This window comes from Aphelocoma coerulescens, chromosome 5 (assembly GCF_041296385.1).
Source record: "Aphelocoma coerulescens isolate FSJ_1873_10779 chromosome 5, UR_Acoe_1.0, whole genome shotgun sequence".
Classification (NCBI taxonomy): domain Eukaryota; kingdom Metazoa; phylum Chordata; class Aves; order Passeriformes; family Corvidae; genus Aphelocoma; species Aphelocoma coerulescens.
The window spans coordinates 11718914-11740171 of NC_091019.1; the positions used below are offsets into that span (position 1 = coordinate 11718914).

Below are 21258 nucleotides of genomic sequence, written 5' to 3' on the forward strand. Positions count from 1 at the left end.
AGCATTCACTTTTAGCAAGACACTGTGTTATGCATTTCTAGGAAACTTAACAATGCTTTTGAACAAAAAAGTACCAGAAGTAACAGACCAGGCCAATTCAGGAATTAAAAAGTAAGAGATAAAAAATCTATTGAAAGTTAGGAGTCAATAGATGCTGATGAATTAGTTACCATATAAAACACCAAAAAATCTGAAATGGACTAAAAACACTTTGAGGAGCGTTGAGTTAGAACACAACACTGTCTCAAAACAAAGGTGGATTGTGCAGAAGCCTGTGCAGTTCCTGTCAGGAATTCTTTAGTCAAGTAATTGCTTTTCAATCAATCTCAGCAAAAGAAATGAGAAGTCAAATATGGAGAATTAATCAAATTTAAAGGCATCTTTGACTGAGGAACCTGCATAAAGCAAAGCTTGTTCTCATAAATGAATGAGGTGAAGATCATGGTCAAATGAGACCCAAGAGTTTATGACATTGCTGTAGTCACTTAATAACCCACATGAACATGGGTGTTTGGGAGCATGAAACTAAATATTCTGCATAACTGTGCCAACTCAAGGCTTCAGTAGCAAAAGCAGGCTGAATATTGATGCCTTGAAGATGATGGCTCAATTTGCCTCCATACTGGCAGGTTGGGTGGAGGGTCAACCATGAAGGGAGCAGACTGAGTGGAAGCAGAGGACCTGGGGTATTACACTGGAAAGTCAGGATTGCTCATTCTCCTTCCTCCAGCGGGATGTGAGGATCAGAAAAAGCAACTTGTGCTGTAAAGACCTCTTATCCTTCCCTAACCAAACTTCTGTCAGCAGTGGAAGTCTCTACAGTCAGCCACATCCACTGTAGCAGGTGTCTAAACAGGCATGTCCTTATGGTTTGGATGTTACCACTCAGTGTGGTTATGAAAGCTTGACTGCCTCTTCACAGACGTGGAAGGACATTGCCAGTAGCTCTGTATTTGCAGCAAAAGCTAAAATCTCATCCAACTGTTAACATTATCTTTAGAGAATGAATAGTTTGAGGCTGTGACAGTTTGCATGTAACATAGAGACTGAAATATAAACAAGCTCACTGCAGCAAAGCTCTTGGCAAGGAAACTTTCAGAAAGTGAAAGGTCCTGCATCCTCCCAGACACCTCAAATAAACACCTTTATTTGGCATGCAACATGAGGTTGTTGCTAATCAACTTCCAAAGGTACGTTTGGAACCCAAAAATTTGCAAATCTGATGCTAACAAATGCCTTAGTGGGGGCCCAGGAGGACTTCAAACTGCTTGCTGTTTCTCGTACTTCTTGGAAGTTGTGCATAAATGCAGTTGTATTCATCCGTCTGCTACAGTCCTAACCTGGAGAAAAGGGTTAGAAAGGGATTTGTGCCCTCTTGTGCATCTGTCACCCTGAAAGAATTCAGGTCCTGCTTGAAGACCTTTCCTGCTTTCTCCTTCTCTTACAAAACAGTGGAGGGAGGGAGAGGGAGAAGAACAGCATTTTAGGATCAAAACGCTGGAGTTAGGGACCCCAGGGGTCTAGGTTCACTTTCTTTTTTCCACCGTTGTAATGTTCTTTTGTGGATTTAGATAAGTCATTCAGTGTCGTTGCGCCTCAGTGTGCCTTGTGTAAAGGCAAAATAATGAGCCCTGCTCTCCCCTTGCTTTCTCCTGTGTGCATCTGCTGGGATTTTCCCGAGTGTTGGAGCAGACCTCCCACGCTCACGGAGGTGAACTGTGCTCACAGCTGTTGTGAGCACACTCACACAGCCCGCGTCTCTGATGTGCACAGTGGCAGGCTGGTGTGGGGATGGGTCTCGTGTTTCTGGCACAGCCGCCTCCCCGCATCTCTCTCTCCCCTCCGTGGTACCCGAGGAGCTGCAGCCGATGCTCCTCGCTTGTCAGACGTGCAGCGAGCGAGGGCTGTCTCGGTTCATCTCCGCTGGTTTAGTTGGTAATGTTTATCATGTCTGCTGGTTCGGAGAAAGACGGGAGGGGTGGAGGGGTGTCGGGAAATTTTTTGAGCCTTGTTATCCCTATAGTAACTATAGACTTCGGCAGGAATGCGGGTGATTAATTTCAGGTCTGTGGGCTCAGCCCGAGCGGCAGCAGCTCTGCGCTGGGTGTCTGGGAGACAGCAGCGTCCCTGCTCCGCTCTTTCACCAAACCCTGTGAATTCAGCTCGCCTAAGTAAACACCACCGAGCTGCTAATCACACGCTCTGAAACAAAACAGCACTTCAGTTCGGGATCTGGGCAAGATCAGACTTCCCTCCCTCCCTCCTTCCCTCCCCTTCTCTCCCGTCCCCTCCCTCTCTGCCCCCTCCCTGCTTTTCCCCTCCCTCTCGCCGGCAGCAGCCGAGCCGGTCCCTCCGATCCGACCTGGCAGGCTCACGCTGGGGGCCGCTGCCGGCTGGGGCTGCCCGGGACCGCTCAGCCCGTCCTGCCGTGCCCTGCCTGCCCTGCCCAGCCCTGCCCTGCCCTGCCCTGCCCTGCCCTGCCCTGCCCCCCTGCCCCCCGCCCGCTCCCACCGCCGCCCCGCTCCCGGGCACGGCCGCCCCGGCGACAAAAAGTTGTGCGGAGCGCCGAGGATGGGAGCGCATCTGCAGCCGCTGGCCCTGCGGCTCCTGGCGCTGACTTTCCCCTTGGTGGCGAAGGGTTTTTCTGACGAAACCTTGGAGAAAGCCGCGAAATCCGAGGGATATTGCAGTCGGATCCTGCGAGCCCAAGGCACCAGGAGGGAAGGGTACAATGAATTCAGCCTCAGGGTGGAGGGCGATCCAGAATTTTACAAGCCTGGAAACAGTTACCGGGGTAAGTTGGAGATCCTCTACATCCCATACTAACGATAATGGTGAGGATAAGTGGCTCTGGAACTGTAACGTGTCTCTGCCTGTCAGCCCCGGATCCCTCTTGGCGTGTGTGTGTGTAACTGTGTGGGTTAAGACAGGGTAATATACCCCCACGCACTACTTTATTGGGGATGCTTCCGTGACAAGTGAGAGGGAGTTGGGTTTCAGTGTATCACTTTACTCCCAAGCACTCCTCATTAAGAGAAATTTCCTTTCTTTTATGAATCCTCTCTACCGGCTCAGCGCTCGCACGAGATCGCAAGTTGCAGCGATACAAAGCACGCTCTTCCCTCGTTTACCTACTTCTGTGGGATTTCTTCCTGTCCCTTTAAATATAACCCAGTGCATGGGAGAAGCTTTAACATTCAGCAGGAAGGAGAGGAAGCTCGGAGCTAATTGTTCTTGCCCTGAAATATGAATGTTAATATAATGAGTTAGCATATGGGCAAACATGATGCAGCACACTGCCAACTTCCCACATTTCCCACTTACGTTTATCCCACTTCTCTTTTTTTTCTGGGTAAATGAACAGATGGTTCAAACAGGAAAGAGGCAGAGACAGTGCTAACGACCACTGTAAATAAGCGATGGAGGCATTCGTTCTTCCATGAGCATGTCACTTACAATCCTTGAAATGAACTTCCAAAGCACATTTGAGTGTATTTTACTAATTAATAGACAAATGCAGGTTTTGGTCACTTTTCTTGCCTCACTATATAATGCCTTCAGAAATAAACCTTCTTGGAATGTACTGTTTAACTTGTATTTTAAAAGCACTTTAAAAATAATTTGGACATTTTTAGGTACCATAACTAACATACTTTGTAGGCGTCACTTTGGAAAAAAAATATCGGGAGATTCTTCTAAGTGTTTCTTAGATCCAGGGTAAAGAGCTGTAAAGAGCTGAGACAATGTTTTCCCATTGCATGAACATGGAAATCTTAGTATAGATAGGGAAAAGAAGAGTGCATGTAGCATAATCACTGTGTTTTTTCAAAGGTTGAGAAATGCATCTGCAGCAGTGGTTCACCTGTTTTAAGCACCATTCTGTAACTTTGCACGATATTGATTTGATTTCTTCCCCCAAAATTGTTTTATATTAACGTGATGTGAGGAAATGCACATTACCCACAAGCTGGTTAGCTGTTCCAGACACTAGGATTAGTACCTTGAGCCTGAAAGATTTCAAGTGGCATGTCAACTTGATACATCTACTAAGCAGGAAAAAGATGTGCCAAGTTCTTTGATAGTGACAAATGTGAACATTCTTTAAAAGTTTTGGAATTCACTTCTGTAAAAATGTTATTGGACATTTTCAGTCATCTACCAAAGAAGTTTCTATTGCATAGAAATGTAGGAAGAAAGAAACTCCCAGATGAATTAGCAGAACTAATTTCCTGGAGATATTAGGTCTTGGCATTAGGAACTCAATTAATAAAATCACATTAGGCTATTATAGCTGCTTGGAAGTGAGAAATTTACGGCTAATAGTAAAAAGTTAAAATGTAGAACAAAATATGTGCCTGCGTTTCTGATACTTAGGACTGAAGTATTCAGGTGGCACATTAGGGTGTGTAGATTGTTCTTTCAGGACTCCTCTGGAACTGTTGGAAGAACACAACTAAATGTTGCTGCAACATATATGTTATCTACAGCAGCAGTTAAAACTAACAACATACAGAAAGTTTTGAGAGCTCATTTTCAAAGGCAATTCTAGAGTCCAACTGAAACTTAATTACTGTTTTATGCAAAGGATGGAAAATCCAACTAATGATTAAAAAAATGAGATATGACAGGTCTGTGGGGTTATATCTGTTTGTTTGTATTTTTTTACCTGCAAATTACTAGATACACAACATGGCAGAAACTTGCACAACCTGCTTAGGGTTGGAGCCAGATATTCCTGTTTCCATGGCCCTTGCCTGGTTTACAGCAACCTGGATCCTTGGCACATTCCCTAGTGGGCTGTTGGAATAAACTAGTATTTTCAAGGTGGATAACACAGGAATTAAATGTACATGCAAATGTACTCCACAAAAGTGACAGTATAGGGACATCCATTTATCTTCATGACATCGGTTGATGTGACACATCAGACTCTCAAGCTGCAATGACTGGAGGAAATATCTCAGCACTCTTGCAGTGTGGGAAGCAGGAGACCGAAGTTCACAGCTGCTATTTGCCTTTGGGGAAGTTTTTATGGCTCCCCTGCAGTTATTCACCTTTAGATCAATCAGAATCTATTGCCCTAAGGGGAAACCCTGGGTGGATCTGTGTGTATGGCACCGTGGAGCCTTGGTTTTCCACCTCTGAAGCTGTGATAGAAAACAGTGGCCCTGGGCACCGAATAATTTCTCTGAGTGGGTATTCACCTCCTCTGTCTGCAGGCACCAGCAGCAGTAAATAAGGGCACGTTTTCCTGTCAGACAATTAAAAATGTCCTCCTGTAGGACCAGGTTTGTGGGCACACCATCCTATGGTCAAGGTCCTCTCCTCCCTGCTGGTTACCTTCGACCTTGGTGGAGCTGCTCTTGCTTCCACTGAAGGTCAGAGTTCTCATTGCATTCAAAGGGACAAATGAGCCTTAAGTTTGGATGGTGCTACAGGGTAATGATCCTTGAAAATACCCAGTCCTGGCTTTATTGATTGTAGAGTTAGATTAATGATTGCATGAGATTTCCATGAAAAAATGAGGTAAGTTTCATGCTATTAAAATGCAAATAAAATTGCTTCCACAAAAAGGCAGTAGTATGTCCACTTCAAATGCTAACAACATGCAGCAGACATACTTTCTGCTATTATATAATGAAATTATTATTCTGAAGAAGAAAAGGAGGATAAGACTAGTTATAATCCTTACATATACCTTTGATGTAGATGCTGTTTCTGGTTTTAATGGGATTTCCATTTGTAGGTCAGTCCACTTTCTCAGTTTTTGAGGAAAGGCTCATTTAAGGTGTCGCACTCCACTGCATTGGTTTGGGGACTTCTCTTCTAAGGAATGCTGAGTCTTTTTCTTTCCATGTCTTTCTTCTTCCCTCAACATGCAAACACTTTGCAAACAAGCACTCAATCTGTAACCATATTAGCCATTCCCAGGTTTCACAAAATACGGATAAAATATGGAATATGTATTTGTTGGTACTTGTGCAAGGTACAGCACAGGATGTGAATTGTGTAGGATGAGAAAAGTCAGATTTCCTGCCTGAAACCAAAGGAGCAACTGCTTTGATCACCCCACCTTTAGCTTGGGACACTGGGGAAAGAGGAGCATGTTGAAGGTGTGGGCCAAAGTGCAACTTGTAAAGTAATTAGAGATTTGCCGGAGGGATGGAAGCAGACAAAAAGTAACTGCTGGTATGTAATCTTCCCTTTAAAGAGAAATCCTTAACTCTGAGGCTTGCACTGAGATTTAACTGATCTTTGCAGGAAGTTCATATTGCTCAGTGGAAGTTAATTAGTGTGAACACGGTGTGAGCAGGACTCAGCTGTTGTTTAAAATGGCAGAGTTTAGCCCAAGAACTCTCAGCTCTTACGCAACAAAGAGCCGCTCTCTTGCGAGAAGCAGATGAGGTCTGACAGCTCCCCAGTGCCGCCCGTGCAGGGCGAGCCTCGGCCGTGCCGAAGCGCCCGTTCCAGAGCCGGTGGCTGCGGCGGCAGCCCGGGAACGAGCTCTGCGCTGGGGAGCGCCTGGGACAAACCTCAGCGCACGGCTGGTTCCGAGCGCTGACGGAAACCTTCCCAGCCCAGCTGTTCCCAGGGTTCTGGCCTAGCTCAGGGCTACCAAGCACCCATCCCGCTCGGTACCGCCGAGCTGCGGCTGCCCGGGCGCTGAATCCCCGCGGGCCCGCTGCGCTCGGGCGGGTCCCTGCCCTGCCGGCCCCTCCCCGTGTCCGTGTGTCCCCCGCCGCCGGCACAGCGCGCCTGGGGATGGACCCAGCTGAACTCTCCGGCTGGGCTTGGTTTGTTTTACTTTTCGGCTGGATGTGTTCCCGAGCCCAGCTGAGAGCACAGCTGCCTGCATGCGGCTGCTGAGCGAGCAGCGAGCCTGGGGGAGGGCGGCATCACTCCTCTTGGAGGACGCCTGGATTTATTCGGGGTTGAAATGACTGCGGCCACAGCAGGAGTATTGCTAACCCCAAGCATTCAAAAGCTATGAGTCAGGCTTTGGAATTACCTTCCTTTTGCTTTTTTTTCTGATGCTTCTGTAGCATTTCAAATCTCCTCTGTTACATAGGTAGGTGTTCAGAATTTTGAAAGCTGTTTGGTTTGATCCATAACTTTCTGACAAAAATGAAAACTCTTGAGTCAATTCACAGCTGGATCCTCTGTTTGCTTCCATACATATTTAAGTATTTATGGTGTAACCTTTTACTCATAGTGATTCAGAGTCTTTAATTGCATATGATATGGAAAAAATTGTTGCATGTAAAAGACCTTTATGGCAGTTAATTTCTAAGAGTCAGTGTTCAAGCAGGAGTAATGTGTTCATCTCTGTTGAGTTCAGCAGTGTGCTGTTCTCAGTTAGAGCAACGGAGAGCCTGCCTGTGGGTTTTCATTTAGACAGAGCTGCAGAAGTTTGCAAAATTGGACTAATTATACTAATTATTGGGCAGAAAATGAATTAATGAATTGGAGCAATACTTTGTAAACTAAGCAGAAATTTTCATGGCATTATGCTTCTACCCAGTTTTGGTATGTAATACGTGAAATTTTCTTTCTCCCTCAAAATCATGACATCGAACCACATAATAAGGTTCCATGGAATGAAAAGTGTGTTGAAAATCTTGGGAGTTGGGGGACTTGCTATTATGCCAGTCACTACCCCAGACTTGTACAGGTGTTTGCAGGTTTATAGGTCAAAGCACGGCACTTACACAAAAGTTTGAATATTGAAATAAGTCTTTCCAATCCTTTTTTTTCCCACATATAGTCAGAAAAGTTAGGTGTTTGTACAAATACCATGAGTTTTAGACCCAAATACAGCTGCATAATGCTAGAAATTTTCACATAGCCTATTTTATATTTTTCTGCTACCGGATTTCTAGATCAAAGAGCTCTCCATATGTTCCAAATGAACTCTGGGGTGTATTTTGAAATCCATACCTCTTAAGGGCAATCTATAATTTTTAGCAATGTGATTCAACCCCTCATGGCCTGTTTGTGAGAGAGGGAGTCTCTTGTGGGTACTCTTGGATCAGCCCTGGTAGTTGCAGTTTGCTCTGAAAACTGTGGGTGGTCTTCAGTTTTTATTGTGCCTTTTAGGGTTGGAGAGTGTGACAATAAAGTCCTATGAGTAATGCTGTCTGCATTATGCTTAAAGTAAAAGCTACTTTAAAGAAGTAAGAGTTCCATTTTCTGTCTCTTTTAGTTTAATTCTAGAAATTTTTTTTTTCCTAAAATTTACCGCTGTTTCAGGAAAGGATTCCTATAAGTTGTTGAAGAGAGTTTGGCAATTTTAAAAGTTCTGCCTCATTCTGTCTTTCTGATAGTGCTCAAAAGAGCCTCAGCTGGTGACCCTGAGATTATCTCAGCTGGTTAGAGCCTGGTGGGTTGAATCCCTGTAGGAGCCATTCACTTAAGAGCTGGACTTGATGATCCTTGTGGGTCCCTTCCAACCCAGAATATCCTGTGATTCTGTGAACTCAAATGTTGCTGGGTGGTGCTTGAGTGCTGCTGATGGCAAACAGAAAGATCACACAAAGCTATCTTGCACTGGCATAAAATCAGGGGTTTAATCCTGATGTTGAGCATGGTGAAATCAGGTTAGTCAGCATTACATTATCTGTTCTCTGCTGGTGGCTCCAGTGCTGCCTTCCTGGTCAGGACAGGTGTGTGAAGAAGGGTGTTTGCTGATGTGTGGGATTGGTTTGGCAATCAGAGCCGGCAGCACAACTTTAGAGGTCACCTTCAGCCATGAGTTTAACTTTGTGCTCTGTTTTGCCCTGAGGATGAAGCAGAGGAAGGATATTTTGAGATCCCCGCACTCCAGAAGCTGGAGTGCAGTGTTGAGTGTAGCTGAGCTGGAGTAGACAATGTGGTCATCTGCTATTAGAGACAGAGAGACTTTCTGTGTACTAAAACACATTTTTTGTGCTGAGACCAGGACAAAAGCTGAATTTAAATATTTAGGAGGTGCTCCCTCATATTACCACCCACCCCCCCCAAATAAACAAAAAACTGTCACCAAAAAAAAACCCCACAAAGAAGTAAACCTCCTAACATGTGTGCCCTCACCCCCAAACCGCCAGCAAAACAACCCTCCTGTAGATCTGAGCAGATTATCAATGTGCTTTAAAAAAAAGTGGGGGTAAAATAAAAAAGCTGAGGTATTTCATGCCAGTGTTTCTCAGCTGATGTGGAAACTTGGACTGAACATTCTGTATTCTGGCCGGCTTGGCTCCCTGTCATCAGTGCTCTAGCTTTGGTTAATGCCAACTTAGAACACACACCTTTCAAACAGTGAAATTACATGTAAGTGGCTGATTTCACAGTTAATGTTATGTTTTTGTTATCTCTCTGTTCATCATGTCTCAGTGACACTTTCTGCTGCCACTCCTGCCTATTTTCGAGGGTTCACATTGATCGCCCTCAAGGAAGGAAAAGAAGGTGACAAAGAGGAAGACCACGCAGGATCTTTCCAGGTGAGAGAACTTTCCCTGATCTACACTCCTTGGGGTCCTCCTTACTGCTTTCCTGGCTCAAAGGGAGATTTTATATGCCCAGCAGAATGCAGACCATGTTTAAGTAAGCATAAATGTTTGTGGATGCTGACATGAGGACAACACAGCATGTTTTACATCCCATGCATGTTCAAGGGATCGAGGCTCCTGCACCTGGACTTCAGCTCCCCTTCCCACACTCTTACAGTTAAAAATGAGCATCAGTTGTTTGAACTAGAGCCCAGAGCACCTGAACTTTCTATCCAAAGCAAATACCAAAATTGTTCTATTCACATTTTGGGTTTTGTGTTTCTTTGCCTTGATATTTTTGTCCACTGGGATGTAGAATATGACTCTGAGAAGTATTTACCATGGCTGTAACGACTGTTTTATCATTCATAAATTAGATTCTGCTGTTTTATTTATGCTCAGTAGTACTTTACTTAATGAACACATTCAGTGGGATGAAATTTTTATTATGAAAAGGATTGGAATCCAGAGTAATGATTCAAAAACTGGTATTTTCAGCTACTTCATGCAGGGAATTCTGGAAATTGAGAATATATATCATATTTATGGAAGAAGGTAGAAATGATGTATGTAGGTTTGATTCTCACATGAGGTACTGTTTGCTGTTTGACTTTCCAGGCTTAGAAATACTGAATTATAGTGTTAATAATTTACAGGATGTATAATAATATTGATAGTAATTTTAATAACGACTTCTAGGTGGAAGATTTCACTTGCCTCAGGTTTCAAGCTTTTCAATAGAAGTACTCAAAAGTTCCAATTTTGGTGATCTGCAAGGAGAGAGAAATCCATGTCTCTTCCTATATTTCTTCTATATTTTTGTATATAGCAAATATGATGTGCAAACTCAATAAGTAATTGGCCTGTTTTCCTACTGAATTTGCTTAGAGGCCTCTGTCTGGTTTTCATACACTTTGTAAGAAAATCTAGAATAAGTGAGAACTTCTTTGAGGTTGGAATAACTCCATGCTCCTTAAAATGAAACACATTCCTATTTGGGAGAAATATTTTTAATATGGACTTTTTAATAAGGTTGGGTTTTTAAAGAATAAGCTAGTATTGAAGGATCAGCTACTGCTAAGAAGTAGAAATAGTGATGCTTCTTCTATTTTAAAAGAAGCTTGTCATCATTAATTTCTTAATTTCAGTTTTTAGTATCTCTAGGGCTGGGGCTAATGAGAAAAATTTGGCCTGAGTTTTGTCTTTATGTCTAATTCACAGTGAGAAACTCACTAAGCTTTGCTGAAGTACAGAGGCATTTTGAAGTTGTCAGAGTGGGAAGCAAATGGAAATTCTATATAGAGGGGAAAAAAAAAGCCCAGTGGATCTCAGCTGAGGGAAGGTTGTTTAATCAGCTGCATTGTATGGATTGCAATCTGAACTCAGTGTTCTAATTGGCAGGTGGGAGTACCAAAGTTTATCTATAACTAGATTTTTATATCTGTGGCACAAGCAGTACTCACCATGCTCATCCCACGTTAGCACAGTTAAATGAAGTTTATTCAGATGGTGTCTGCCTGTTCTGCCTCTGTGGATACAGATGTAAGATTCTCATTTAAGTATCCAAAGAATGCTTGCAGTGGTAGATACAGATATCCCTTGTATCGTGGCTGGGTGGTAGCAACCAGAAGAAAAAAGATGTTTGTTTCAAGGGTTTGCACTGTGTTTTTATTAGAAAGTGAGGATGCTAAGGATGGCTAAACAGCTGTGCAGAGTAAGGAAAAGCTGTGTGTACAGTAACTTGAATGCCACTTGCAGTTCTGTCTTCCCTGTGTTCAGATGGAGCATATGTCATTCAACGAGTTCCACAGTGGAACAGAACTCTGGGAAAATTCCTTAATAATGGCAAGAGACTAAATTGCTGCTTTTGGGCTACAGGCATAAGCCTCTGCCTCCATAAGGAGACATATCTACTGTTCAGATAAGTAGTCAAAGCAAAGCACTGTATGAAGCAAGTGCTTCATTCATACTAGAAAACTTTCCAGTACAACCAGGATAGAAGGAAACGGAAGCTGACCAAACAAGATTTTCCTTCCATGACTTAGAGACTGTAAAACATTTGACTTGCAAGCCTCTGAGTGCCACTTTCAAGCTGTGAAGTGTGAGTTACACCACCTTTCATGGAGAAAACCTGACTGCACTCTGTGCTTAGGCCAGACCCGGCTGGGGCTGTGGCTGCTGCTCTGCACAGCTCTTGAGTGTTAGACTGACCAGCAGGAGCAGTGCCTCAAAGTACTGCAGAGGAGCACGTGCTGGAGTAGCCAGGTGGTAAAGAAGGGCTAATGTGGAGTTTTTGACACGGATGTGGTACACTTGGGCTGGAAAAGCGCTGTTTTAAGGGGTCACAGTCCAGCTGGAGTGGGGGAAGTGCTGCAGCCCACTTGGATGTGCAGTAAGCACCTGCTGTAACCTCCTCATGGCTCATTTACTCTAGTGTGACTCTGCAGGTCACCAGCTACAGTCAATCTTTATTAATCGTCAAGCTGCAGCGTCATGATCCTATAAACAGCACAGCTGTTAAAATTCTAGGTTGGACAGGTATTTTTTCTGTACCCTTTTTGGTTATGTCTATACCTGAGACCTTTAGAGAAGTCTAGTTTGCACTCCACCGTTCTAAATCTGTTCTCCTCTGAGACACCTGAGACTAAAATCTGATTTTACTGTTTGTTTACTTAATGCAGCCCAACTTACTTTTTTTTTTTTTTTTCCCCTTGTAGTACACACAGGACACAATTCAGCCTTTAAAAAAAAATCACTTTGTCTCCCACAAACACATGTTAAATAGCTAAATTAAATATGGCTAGGGAATCCAAAATGCCAAACAGCCATAGAAATTTGGGGATACAGGTGTAGGGCTCTTACTTGTGCCAGTGGTAATTGTACAACTCAGGAGGGCAGTGAGGCCCGGTGAAAGCTTTGGGTATCTGTCCCATTGGCCTCTTTACACAAACCAATCCCAGCTCTTGTCATGCAGCCTGCTGATCTTTCTCTTTTGTAATGGTTAGCAACAGTCTGCAAATTGTTTCGAAGGCAAATTAAACCCGAAGGCAGCAATCACCACTGACTGACTGCAGGAGTGTCTATATAGGCCATGTTAATCAACATATGCATGCAGTGTCATAGATTCAGTCTGATAAATAATGCAGACTATTAGAAATGTAGAGCTGAACCTCTTCTCATCTATCTTCCTTGTTCTCTGAGGAAGGATAAATATTCCAGGAAAAATTTTGGTGGATGTTTTGTCAATACGTTCTGAAGTGGTCAACAAGAACAAATTCATGTCTCCAAGTTTAAACTATTAAATATATTTAATAGAAAATTTAAGGAGAACTTAGTAGATCTTTTACTAACATCCAAACTGAGTCTTCACTAATAGTGGTTAAATTGCCCTCTTATGAGGTGTCTTCCTAAATTGAGAATTTTCTTGATACCTTATGAGACAGATATTCTGAAGTTTTCTTTATTCTCCTTCCAATTCCACACACACTATACCTGTTCCTTATTCAAATTCTCCTATTTTCATTGCAGGCTATCTTCCTCCAGCTTTGCTTTTCCTGCAGTCAAGTTAAGATTCCAGTCCTGTGTTCCTCAGAATTGTACACAGGAGTCGATTTGGCCTCTCAGCATAACATCATGTAGAATTTGGACAGAGTAAGCCTTTGGAGTGGCACAGCTTTGGAGTGCCTTGTGCTCAGGATGAATCTTCCCCGTCTATGCATTTTTATTCTTTTTCAATGTAGGGCTTCATCCAATTTATCAAGCAAGTGATGAACCACAATCCTGTCCTTCAAAATGCCATTCATTCCTCCAAAAAATTGGTGCTATTTGTGAACACATTTGATAATTAAACACTCAGTATAAAATATGGTGTGCAAACATGACCTCTTTCTCTCATGTACAGTGATAAACTGAACCTCAAAGACTCAAAATTAGGCACTTCTTTGTACTGCTTTGGCATAATCACTTGTTAGATTTCTATTTTACACCCGCATTTTTGTGATAGTTTAGTGTTAAGTGTCTTCATTGTTCTCCCGGAGGTGTCCTTTTGGCTTTTTTTGTGCTAGAGTGAATAAAAAAAATTCTTAGTTTAAGTCACTGAATTTAATGACCCACTTGTGCAAAAGCAATGTAGGACAGTGAGCAGGCACAGCAGTAGCAAGAGTGAAGGTTTCATTAGAGGTGTGGTATTTATAAAAGCCTGAGGCTGTGCTGAAGAAGAAAACGTTTAAAGAAAATTGGAGTAGTCAGCTAAGTATAAGGAAAGTGGTCCTTTACCTTTAGTCCCTGAAACAACAGCCCAAACGTGTCCTTTGTTTTTGGTCACCCAAATGTGTTCACCCAAAAGTTCTTTTAATGCTGTTTAGTTGGCTGATGTGCTTAGCAAGGCATTTAGATTAAAAGGTATCTTTACAACTTCTTAGAAAAGCAGCTCCTCTAATGCCGTGTTCCAGTATTTTATAGGAACCTTACATCTTCTTGATACACTGCGTTTTGAAAGAAGCAGTCTTGAAAGGCTTTTAGCCATTTCAAGTGATTTATTCTTGCATTTATAAGCAAAGCTTGTTTTATAGTTTTTAAAAGAATTAATGACTGCAATTATTTTTGAAGCTTTTTATATTGAAAATCCAGTTATACTTGGGTAATCTTGATGTTCTGTTAGGTTTGTATGTTTGGGGGTTTTTTTAACCTTGTATCCCAATATAAACTCATCAGGTTGCTTGGGAAATAGCTTATTCTGAGCTGTATGAAATGATGTCGTTTTCTCTAACAAGTGCCCCGAACTTCCAAGTATTTTGCTCATGTTTGCATTCTCTACATTCCCTGTCCCAGTGTCTCATCACTGAAACAGAGTCTGTCATCTTACTGCTTAAAAGCATACGGAGTAATGATCCAAAGCTATAATTACAGGAGTATTTTAAATAGGAAAGAATCACAATATGCCAGCTATAGAACTTGTAGACTAAGCAGGTAGACGTGAATTCTGAGTCTGTAAAATTTAAAATTTCTCCTTCTTTTGCATTTGCAAGAGTATTCCCAAATTTTCTTTGCATAAGAGTCACTGCAAGTATTATCCTAGGCATAAACCCCCTTTATTTTATAATGGTAAACCAAGCTCTAGTTCACCTTTCCCGTAGGGTGGAATTGTTTAACCTTGATTAAACCCTTCCACCCATTTTTCTAGAACTCCAAGTTCCATATCATGATATTCAGGGATTAAATATGAATTTAAAAGTAAAAATCCCCAGAAAGGTATCTACCACTGCCAGTTTTAGCACCAACTGGAAAATGTGAATGCTTTGAATGAGATTAAATGGAAATATCTCTGGTACACTGGAAAAACCTCAACCTGAACCACTTATAGGCAAGATTTTGGTTAAGAAATTGTCCCAGTAGGTAGTTTTGCTTTGTTTTAGAACAGTAAAAGGAAGTGGAAGAGAGTGATGAGCACCAGGAACTTGCAGAACAGAAGCAGCTCTGATAGTCTTTCTTTGCTACTGATGAGGCTGTAGAAGAACCAAACTGGATTCCAACTGGACAGTTTTTACTTCCTTCCTTTACATTTTTGTTCTGGTTTCAGCTCGTGCTTTGAATGAGACAAAAAAATCTCTACATTATAACGTTTTCCAGGTTTTGCATCACCTGACTCTGGTTAGTTGCACCTTGGGCACTCCCCCAGCTGACTGTCTACATGGCTGCTGTGTCTCATAAGGATGAATGATTCAAACCATAACGTTTCACAGCCGAATTCGGAAAATATAAGAAATTTCTGAATACTGTTTCGTTATGTATTTTACTACAGTGGATCTTTGAACTGCTAAGACAGGTAAAAAGAGGAAATAAATATTAAATGGTACTGGCAAAGTAACTTAGTTCACTGCTGAACAAAAACGGGATTCGGTTTCTTAGGCTGGGCTCACTCTTCTGTTGACAACTTGCTTATCTCAGCTTTGCTGGAGTGCCTTTTCTAAGTGTTTTCTTGCTATATCACTACCATCACTTTTAAAATGCAAAATTTCTTAGTTAATTTGGCTTTAGTTTCTCTTCTGACATGTCTTTTGCTTTGTCCTTTCCCTATCTCCCTGCTTGGCTGTGGAAAAAAAAACTGTCTAACTTCTGGTCATGTAATATTTAGTCCTCTTTCTTTAATCTAATCTAATTTTTCTCTTTTCTTTGTTTTTTTAATGTTTTCTGGGGAAGTGCTTTTTCTTGAGAATGACTCCAAATGATGATTGTGTCTCAGTACGAGCTTATGTTTTTTGGAAAGTTTTATGCCTAAACAAATATTTAATTTGTGATGATTCAAGTTCTGTTTTGGAAAAAACCCAGCCAAAATACAAACCAAAGAAACCCTCTAAAAAGATAAAACTAAAAACAGAAAGCATGCCTTTTGAGATTGGTTAGCTAAAACTCCAGACTCCTCTTCAGATCCAAGGCTTATCAGAGCTGGGTTATCTCAAGTGTAGCTTCTGCCCTGCCTTGCACACTGCCAGTGCAGCAGAGCCAGACTACGTCATGGTAAAATATCAGAACTGCCTAATTAAATCTCCTGTTCAAGAAAAATATCTATTAGTTTATTCTCTTCCTTGGATTAGCATTAAACTGCAAGACTTCCTGGTTCTAAGAAGCTTCCAAAGAGACTCATTAAAGAATTGTTTCCTTGAATTTGGCACTGACACTTAACAAATCAGTCCTCAAGAGAGGAAATTACCCTGGAAGCACTGGTCCCTTCTGCCTTGGAGATTCCAATCTGCTCTTCAGACACATCACTGTTCAGAATCCCATTCTGGGCCTCCCGGGGTTTTGGATTATTTGATGCCTGAAGCGGGTTCTCTGTTCAGGTCTTGCTTCCAGTCTAGAAGCCAGTTTTGCGTTTGCAGTTGTTTCACCCTGAGACAAAGTCTGGTTCTTGGAAGTGTGGATCTCTCAAACTCTGTTTTGTCAATCAGTGAAAGCTGTATGTTCTTCCTCAGGCAGTGTTTAAGTGGACATATCTATCTCAGTGACTCTAAAGGGATTTACTTCAAATATCCCTTTATTTCCAGCCCAGGTAAACTGCCTAACTCATTGTCAGTCCCCTCTTAGATCATCTTTCTTCAGATCGTGGCACCTGGGCCATGTGAAATTTTAGTAAAGACATTTAGCCCCTCTGGCAACAGTCAGATGCTTTACAGTTGCCATCTGGCAGCTGTCATGGGTTATAACTCTAGATGTATGTAGGCTCCAGGTTCATTGAAACCTCTATTCAGCAGCTCTTTCTTAATTTATAATGTTGCCATTAGGCTTTCCTTCCTAGATTTCCCTTTTTGTCACCTGTAATTCACCAGCTTCATCTAAGGCAGTCATCAATTACTCTAGTTTGTATCTCTACTGAGAGAGATCAGCATGCTTATCTCTCAGTTCCTATCCCTTCCTGAAATGCTCCAAGAATTACCTCTGATGTAGTTTGCCATTCTGCAGCATCAGGGAACCTTCAGCATGTCAGTTCCAATCAATGGGGCCTTAGAGCAAGCGTTTGTTCTTCGCATCCACTTTGCATCAGGTTAGAAAGCATTTATCAGGTATTCCCTCCTGATCTGGACTGTTTGAGCTATCACTGCCTGTAATCCTCACTGTGATAATATGGATCTGGACATGCATGCTACCCTCAGAATCACACAGGGTTTAAAAGGAAGAGTTACTCTGGGAAAATGTGTTTATTCCTACACTTCTCTCCCAATGAGCACTGTCAGCTTCCAGCCTACAATGACAAGCTATGGACAGATGGAATTATGTCTGTACCTGAGAGTCTTTTCTCATGATGTGTTTTCTTTTCCCATCATGTAAATTGGGACAGTGAGGATAGAGGGGAGAAGGGTGAATGAAGGTGATGATAAAGACTTAACAATATTCAGCTTGACAAGTTTTCCAGGTTATATGGACTATAAGAAAATCCTGTTGTCAGTCCTCTGGACTTCTGAAGGTACACAAATGCCAGTAGAAGGTCTCCCAATTAAATTAAATGTTGGTCTTTCTTTTATTCTTTTTGTAGTTTTCTTGTGGTTTTTTTTTTGTTTTTTTTTTTTTTTTCCCCTCCACTGTGTTAAGAGAGGTTTTGGTGACTTAGAAGCAGAATGGCTCTTTTAAATTCAGGGCTTTACCTACCTGACTCTCTCACGAATGGCTGCTGTAGGCAAAATCCTTCCTCCAGGCTTCATAGTGAAGTCAGGCAGGTCACTTCTCACTGCAACTCACTGCTGAATTAATTGCTGCTAGACTGAAAGTACTGCTCGCTATGCCTGTTGTCTTGAGAACTGCTTGCTGAATTCAGAAGGCACTTTTGCATTATTAAAGTGACAGTATTTTTAGCCTCCATTATTCTAGACTGCACAGGTAGCCTTCCCAGACCTGGCTGTGGACTACCCTGACAGTCCTCCTTTACAGCTCTTCCCTTTATGGGAAGTAGTAGTGACCTCTTGGCGTTTGCCAAGGGGTACTGTTTCAACTTCCACTGCTGTCCCGAACATTTGTAATTGATTGTTGTCTTTGCTGTGATAGCTCTTTCTCATGACCTAACAACCCAGGCTCATTAGTCATCTGATCACAGGGTATTTATCCTACCTCAAAACCGTACAAGACCTTGTCAGGAAACGACCTTATCTTTGGATTCTGGTGCATTCAACATGTTTGCCTTTTGGGGTTTTATCTCAACATACCTTCAGAGATGGTTTTGGTCATTTCACTTCATGCAGTGATGAGGAAATCCATAATGGTGTCCTCAGAATGATGTGCAAGGACTCACACAACTGAAAAATATGCCCTCTCATCCTAATCTCATCAGATGTTTTGCTTTAGTGCTAGTCTTTACTCAAGAGACTTTGCAGACATGTTTTTCATCAGGATGCTTTGTTTTCCTTTGGTGTTTTCTCAGAAAACTGTGCAGTAAGGCTGGGATGTAGCTTTAAGAAGTTTTCTTTCCCTGACCAGGTTGAAACTATTTGAAGTCCCAGACTGAAAAAGCCACATAATGTTGCTCTTTCTTTCATACTTTTACAGAACTTGTCTCATCCAGCACAATGCTGGATCACTTCAAGGTAAAGTGACCTTGTTCATCTCTGTGAAGCTTGGGATTGTAAGGATATCTCTATCTCTATTTTGTGTAAGAAAGTACTTACAGAAAAGCTTCTCTTCAGACATACAGACCAAATTCAGTCATCAGAATTTCTCCTGATCTGTTATCCCACATCCTGATTTTCTTCAATCTTTGCTGTCCACCTCAACCAACCTCTGCTTAATTATCACCTGAATGAGGTGCCCTTCCCTTAGCATGAAGAGTTCAGGAAGCATTTGGACAATGCTCTTGGGCACATGGTATGACTCTTGGGGATGGTCCTGTACAGGGCCAGGAGTTAGATCCAATGATCCTTGTGCGTCCCTTCCACCTCAGCACGTTCTGTGATTCTGTGACCTTTCTGCTAATCACTTGGACTGATCCCAGCCTGTCCCCTGAATCTTGATCTGCGTGGATTTCCTGAGAATGGTCACTGCTGCTCCAAGAGTAATGGTTTCATGGATGGTTTCTCACCTGCTAAATTGCTCTCTGTCAGAATTGCCTGCTGCCTGGCAGGACTGTCAGCCTAATCAGTCAGGAGATCTGGCTTTCACTTCAAGCAGGAGATAAAGTTGTCTCTGCCTTCCTCTTTCTCTGAGTAGCTGCTTTCACTCTGACCTTTCTCAATATAGGGAGCTCTCTTGCCTCCTACCTTGGCTGAGCCAGGTCCTTTCCTCAGCCTCTCATTTCTGTGTGTCTCTAGCAGGGAAACACCAGAGAACAGCCATGAGTAGGTACAGCCTCAGCACAGACCCTTCTGAGTCAGGTTGTTTCTCAAGCCATGGTATGGATGTTCCCATCCCAAATACCATCAGAAGAGCTACCTCAGGACTGACAAGAGCTTGGCTTACTAATCAAGCTCTACAAATCCAAGGATTTGTACCTCTTGCCACTATAGTTACAAAGTTCTGTTTTCTGAAATGGTTCTTTACTCCTACTCCAAGTAGTTGTGCCTCTGGAAGGATCTGTTATTGGGAGTTGCCCAAAGTGGAAATCTACATATGAAGAATCATTGAAAGGGGACAGAAAATTTTCTTGTAATTGTGTTCCTCAGAGGAGGGTTGCATTTTTTTTTTTTTTTTTACCTATTTATCTCAAACCATCCCCCTTTTGCTCCGTTTTATCTCCTTTTTCACTTGCTGTGAGAAAAACTGAAAATCATTTATCCAGCTTCACTTTTCTCACGGTTCCATAAGAGGCAGGATGTGAATGTACACAACATGCTCTGCAAAACCAGAATTTTCTGGATTAGGTACTTTTGGTTTCAACTGATATAGACAAGTGACTATATAATGGATACTGATATAGGCAAGATATTTAAACAAGCCATAATTACCCGTAATCTGTTAAACTTTTGGTACAAAAATAATTATTTTACCAAATAAATTCTCAAGCAATATTTGCCAGAAGATACTTTGTATTTTTATGCATAGTTACTTTTGATTCTTAAAACAGCATTGAAATTAATTTTCAGAGGAGAATAAATCAACAATAATGAAGAATTGCCCGATCCAGTTGCACAAAAGCTGACGTTTGGCTCTTGAGAATGCTTGTCACAGTAGTCAGTAATTAGAAAGGGAAATTCCCTGCTGGTAAAGAGCTACCATTTTGTTCCCTATTCCTGCATTGTTGCTGGGGGTAGGGTTATTATGCAATCCCTGGCAAGCTCATCCTACCAGACTGCTTACTAATTTGTAGGCTGTAGGTGTAAATTGAAAAGCCTTCATCCTGCTTCTGTTTACTTCACAGATTGAACTGGGCTCCAGTTATTCTCATCTATGTGAATTGAGGCACTGTTGCTGCTCTTGCCTCTTTTTTTCTCCTTGTGGGTGGGCACAGCTCATTTGAACCTGCTTTTCTTTTCAAAAGAAACATTTAAGAGAATGAGTATGTAAGAGGTAGCTTTGGTACTTAGTGTTCTCTAACTTTAATGATTATATATCTGGATACAGTCAGTAGTGTTGTAGAGGTTCCTTAGGGCATTGCCAGTGTTTATTCATTATTTGTCAGGCACACATCAGGGTTTTGTTCTAGAATTAATTTAATCTTTTTTCTTTTTTTTTTCTTTCTTCCCACTCATTTCAGCTGTATGAGTAAAGTTGACTCTGCTTGTATGGGAGACTTAATTATACCTGTTATTGCTCTCTTTAGCCTGTTCATCACAAACTTATTTTAGCTAACAGACTGCTTTTAAATAGGAAGAATACAGAGTAGGAGAGATAGGGGACATAAAGTAGCAAACAAATAATGAAAATGGAGAAAGACTTTTCACTACAGTCTCTCTTGAGCAATAGGTCACTTTCATAGGAAAATGAACCCTCTGTTTTATACCATTACATGAGGAATGCTTTCTGGAAGCTTCAGGGAGGCATTTTAAATGGTTGCTAAGGCAGCGGTTTGCCTCTTATTGCTGTCCTCTCTCTCTGGCCTCTCTTTACATGATAGTGTGGGAATCCCACATGTAGGAGTAAAGGAAAAACCTCCAGTCAGTAAATCACCTCCCCCCACCCCCCCAACCACTAATCCTTCCTGTTAAGAAAATCTGCCCACACATTGTGATAAATCCCAGATTAAGACAATCATAAATGTTTTCTGTATTAGCTGCATGCAGAGGAGCAGTGGGGTTTTTGACTGTGCAAAGTTTCT

At 42.0% G+C, this 21258-nt stretch overlaps 1 protein-coding gene across 5 annotated transcripts in view; it reads left to right on the forward strand.

Moving 5' to 3' along the window:
• The window catches only part of SPON1 (spondin 1), a 294820-nt gene that overhangs the window by 115143 nt on the left and 158419 nt on the right, over positions 1-21258 (forward strand). For 2 of the 5 annotated variants that reach the window (XM_069016536.1, XM_069016539.1), the window contains exon 3: positions 9370-9476. In XM_069016536.1, coding sequence (XP_068872637.1) covers positions 9370-9476 — 107 coding nt within the window. Of the gene's footprint in view, positions 1-2488; positions 2795-6902; positions 7070-8491; positions 8598-9369; positions 9477-21258 lie in introns of those variants that run through there. The other 3 variants (XM_069016534.1, XM_069016538.1, XM_069016537.1) reach the window with 3 other exon arrangements.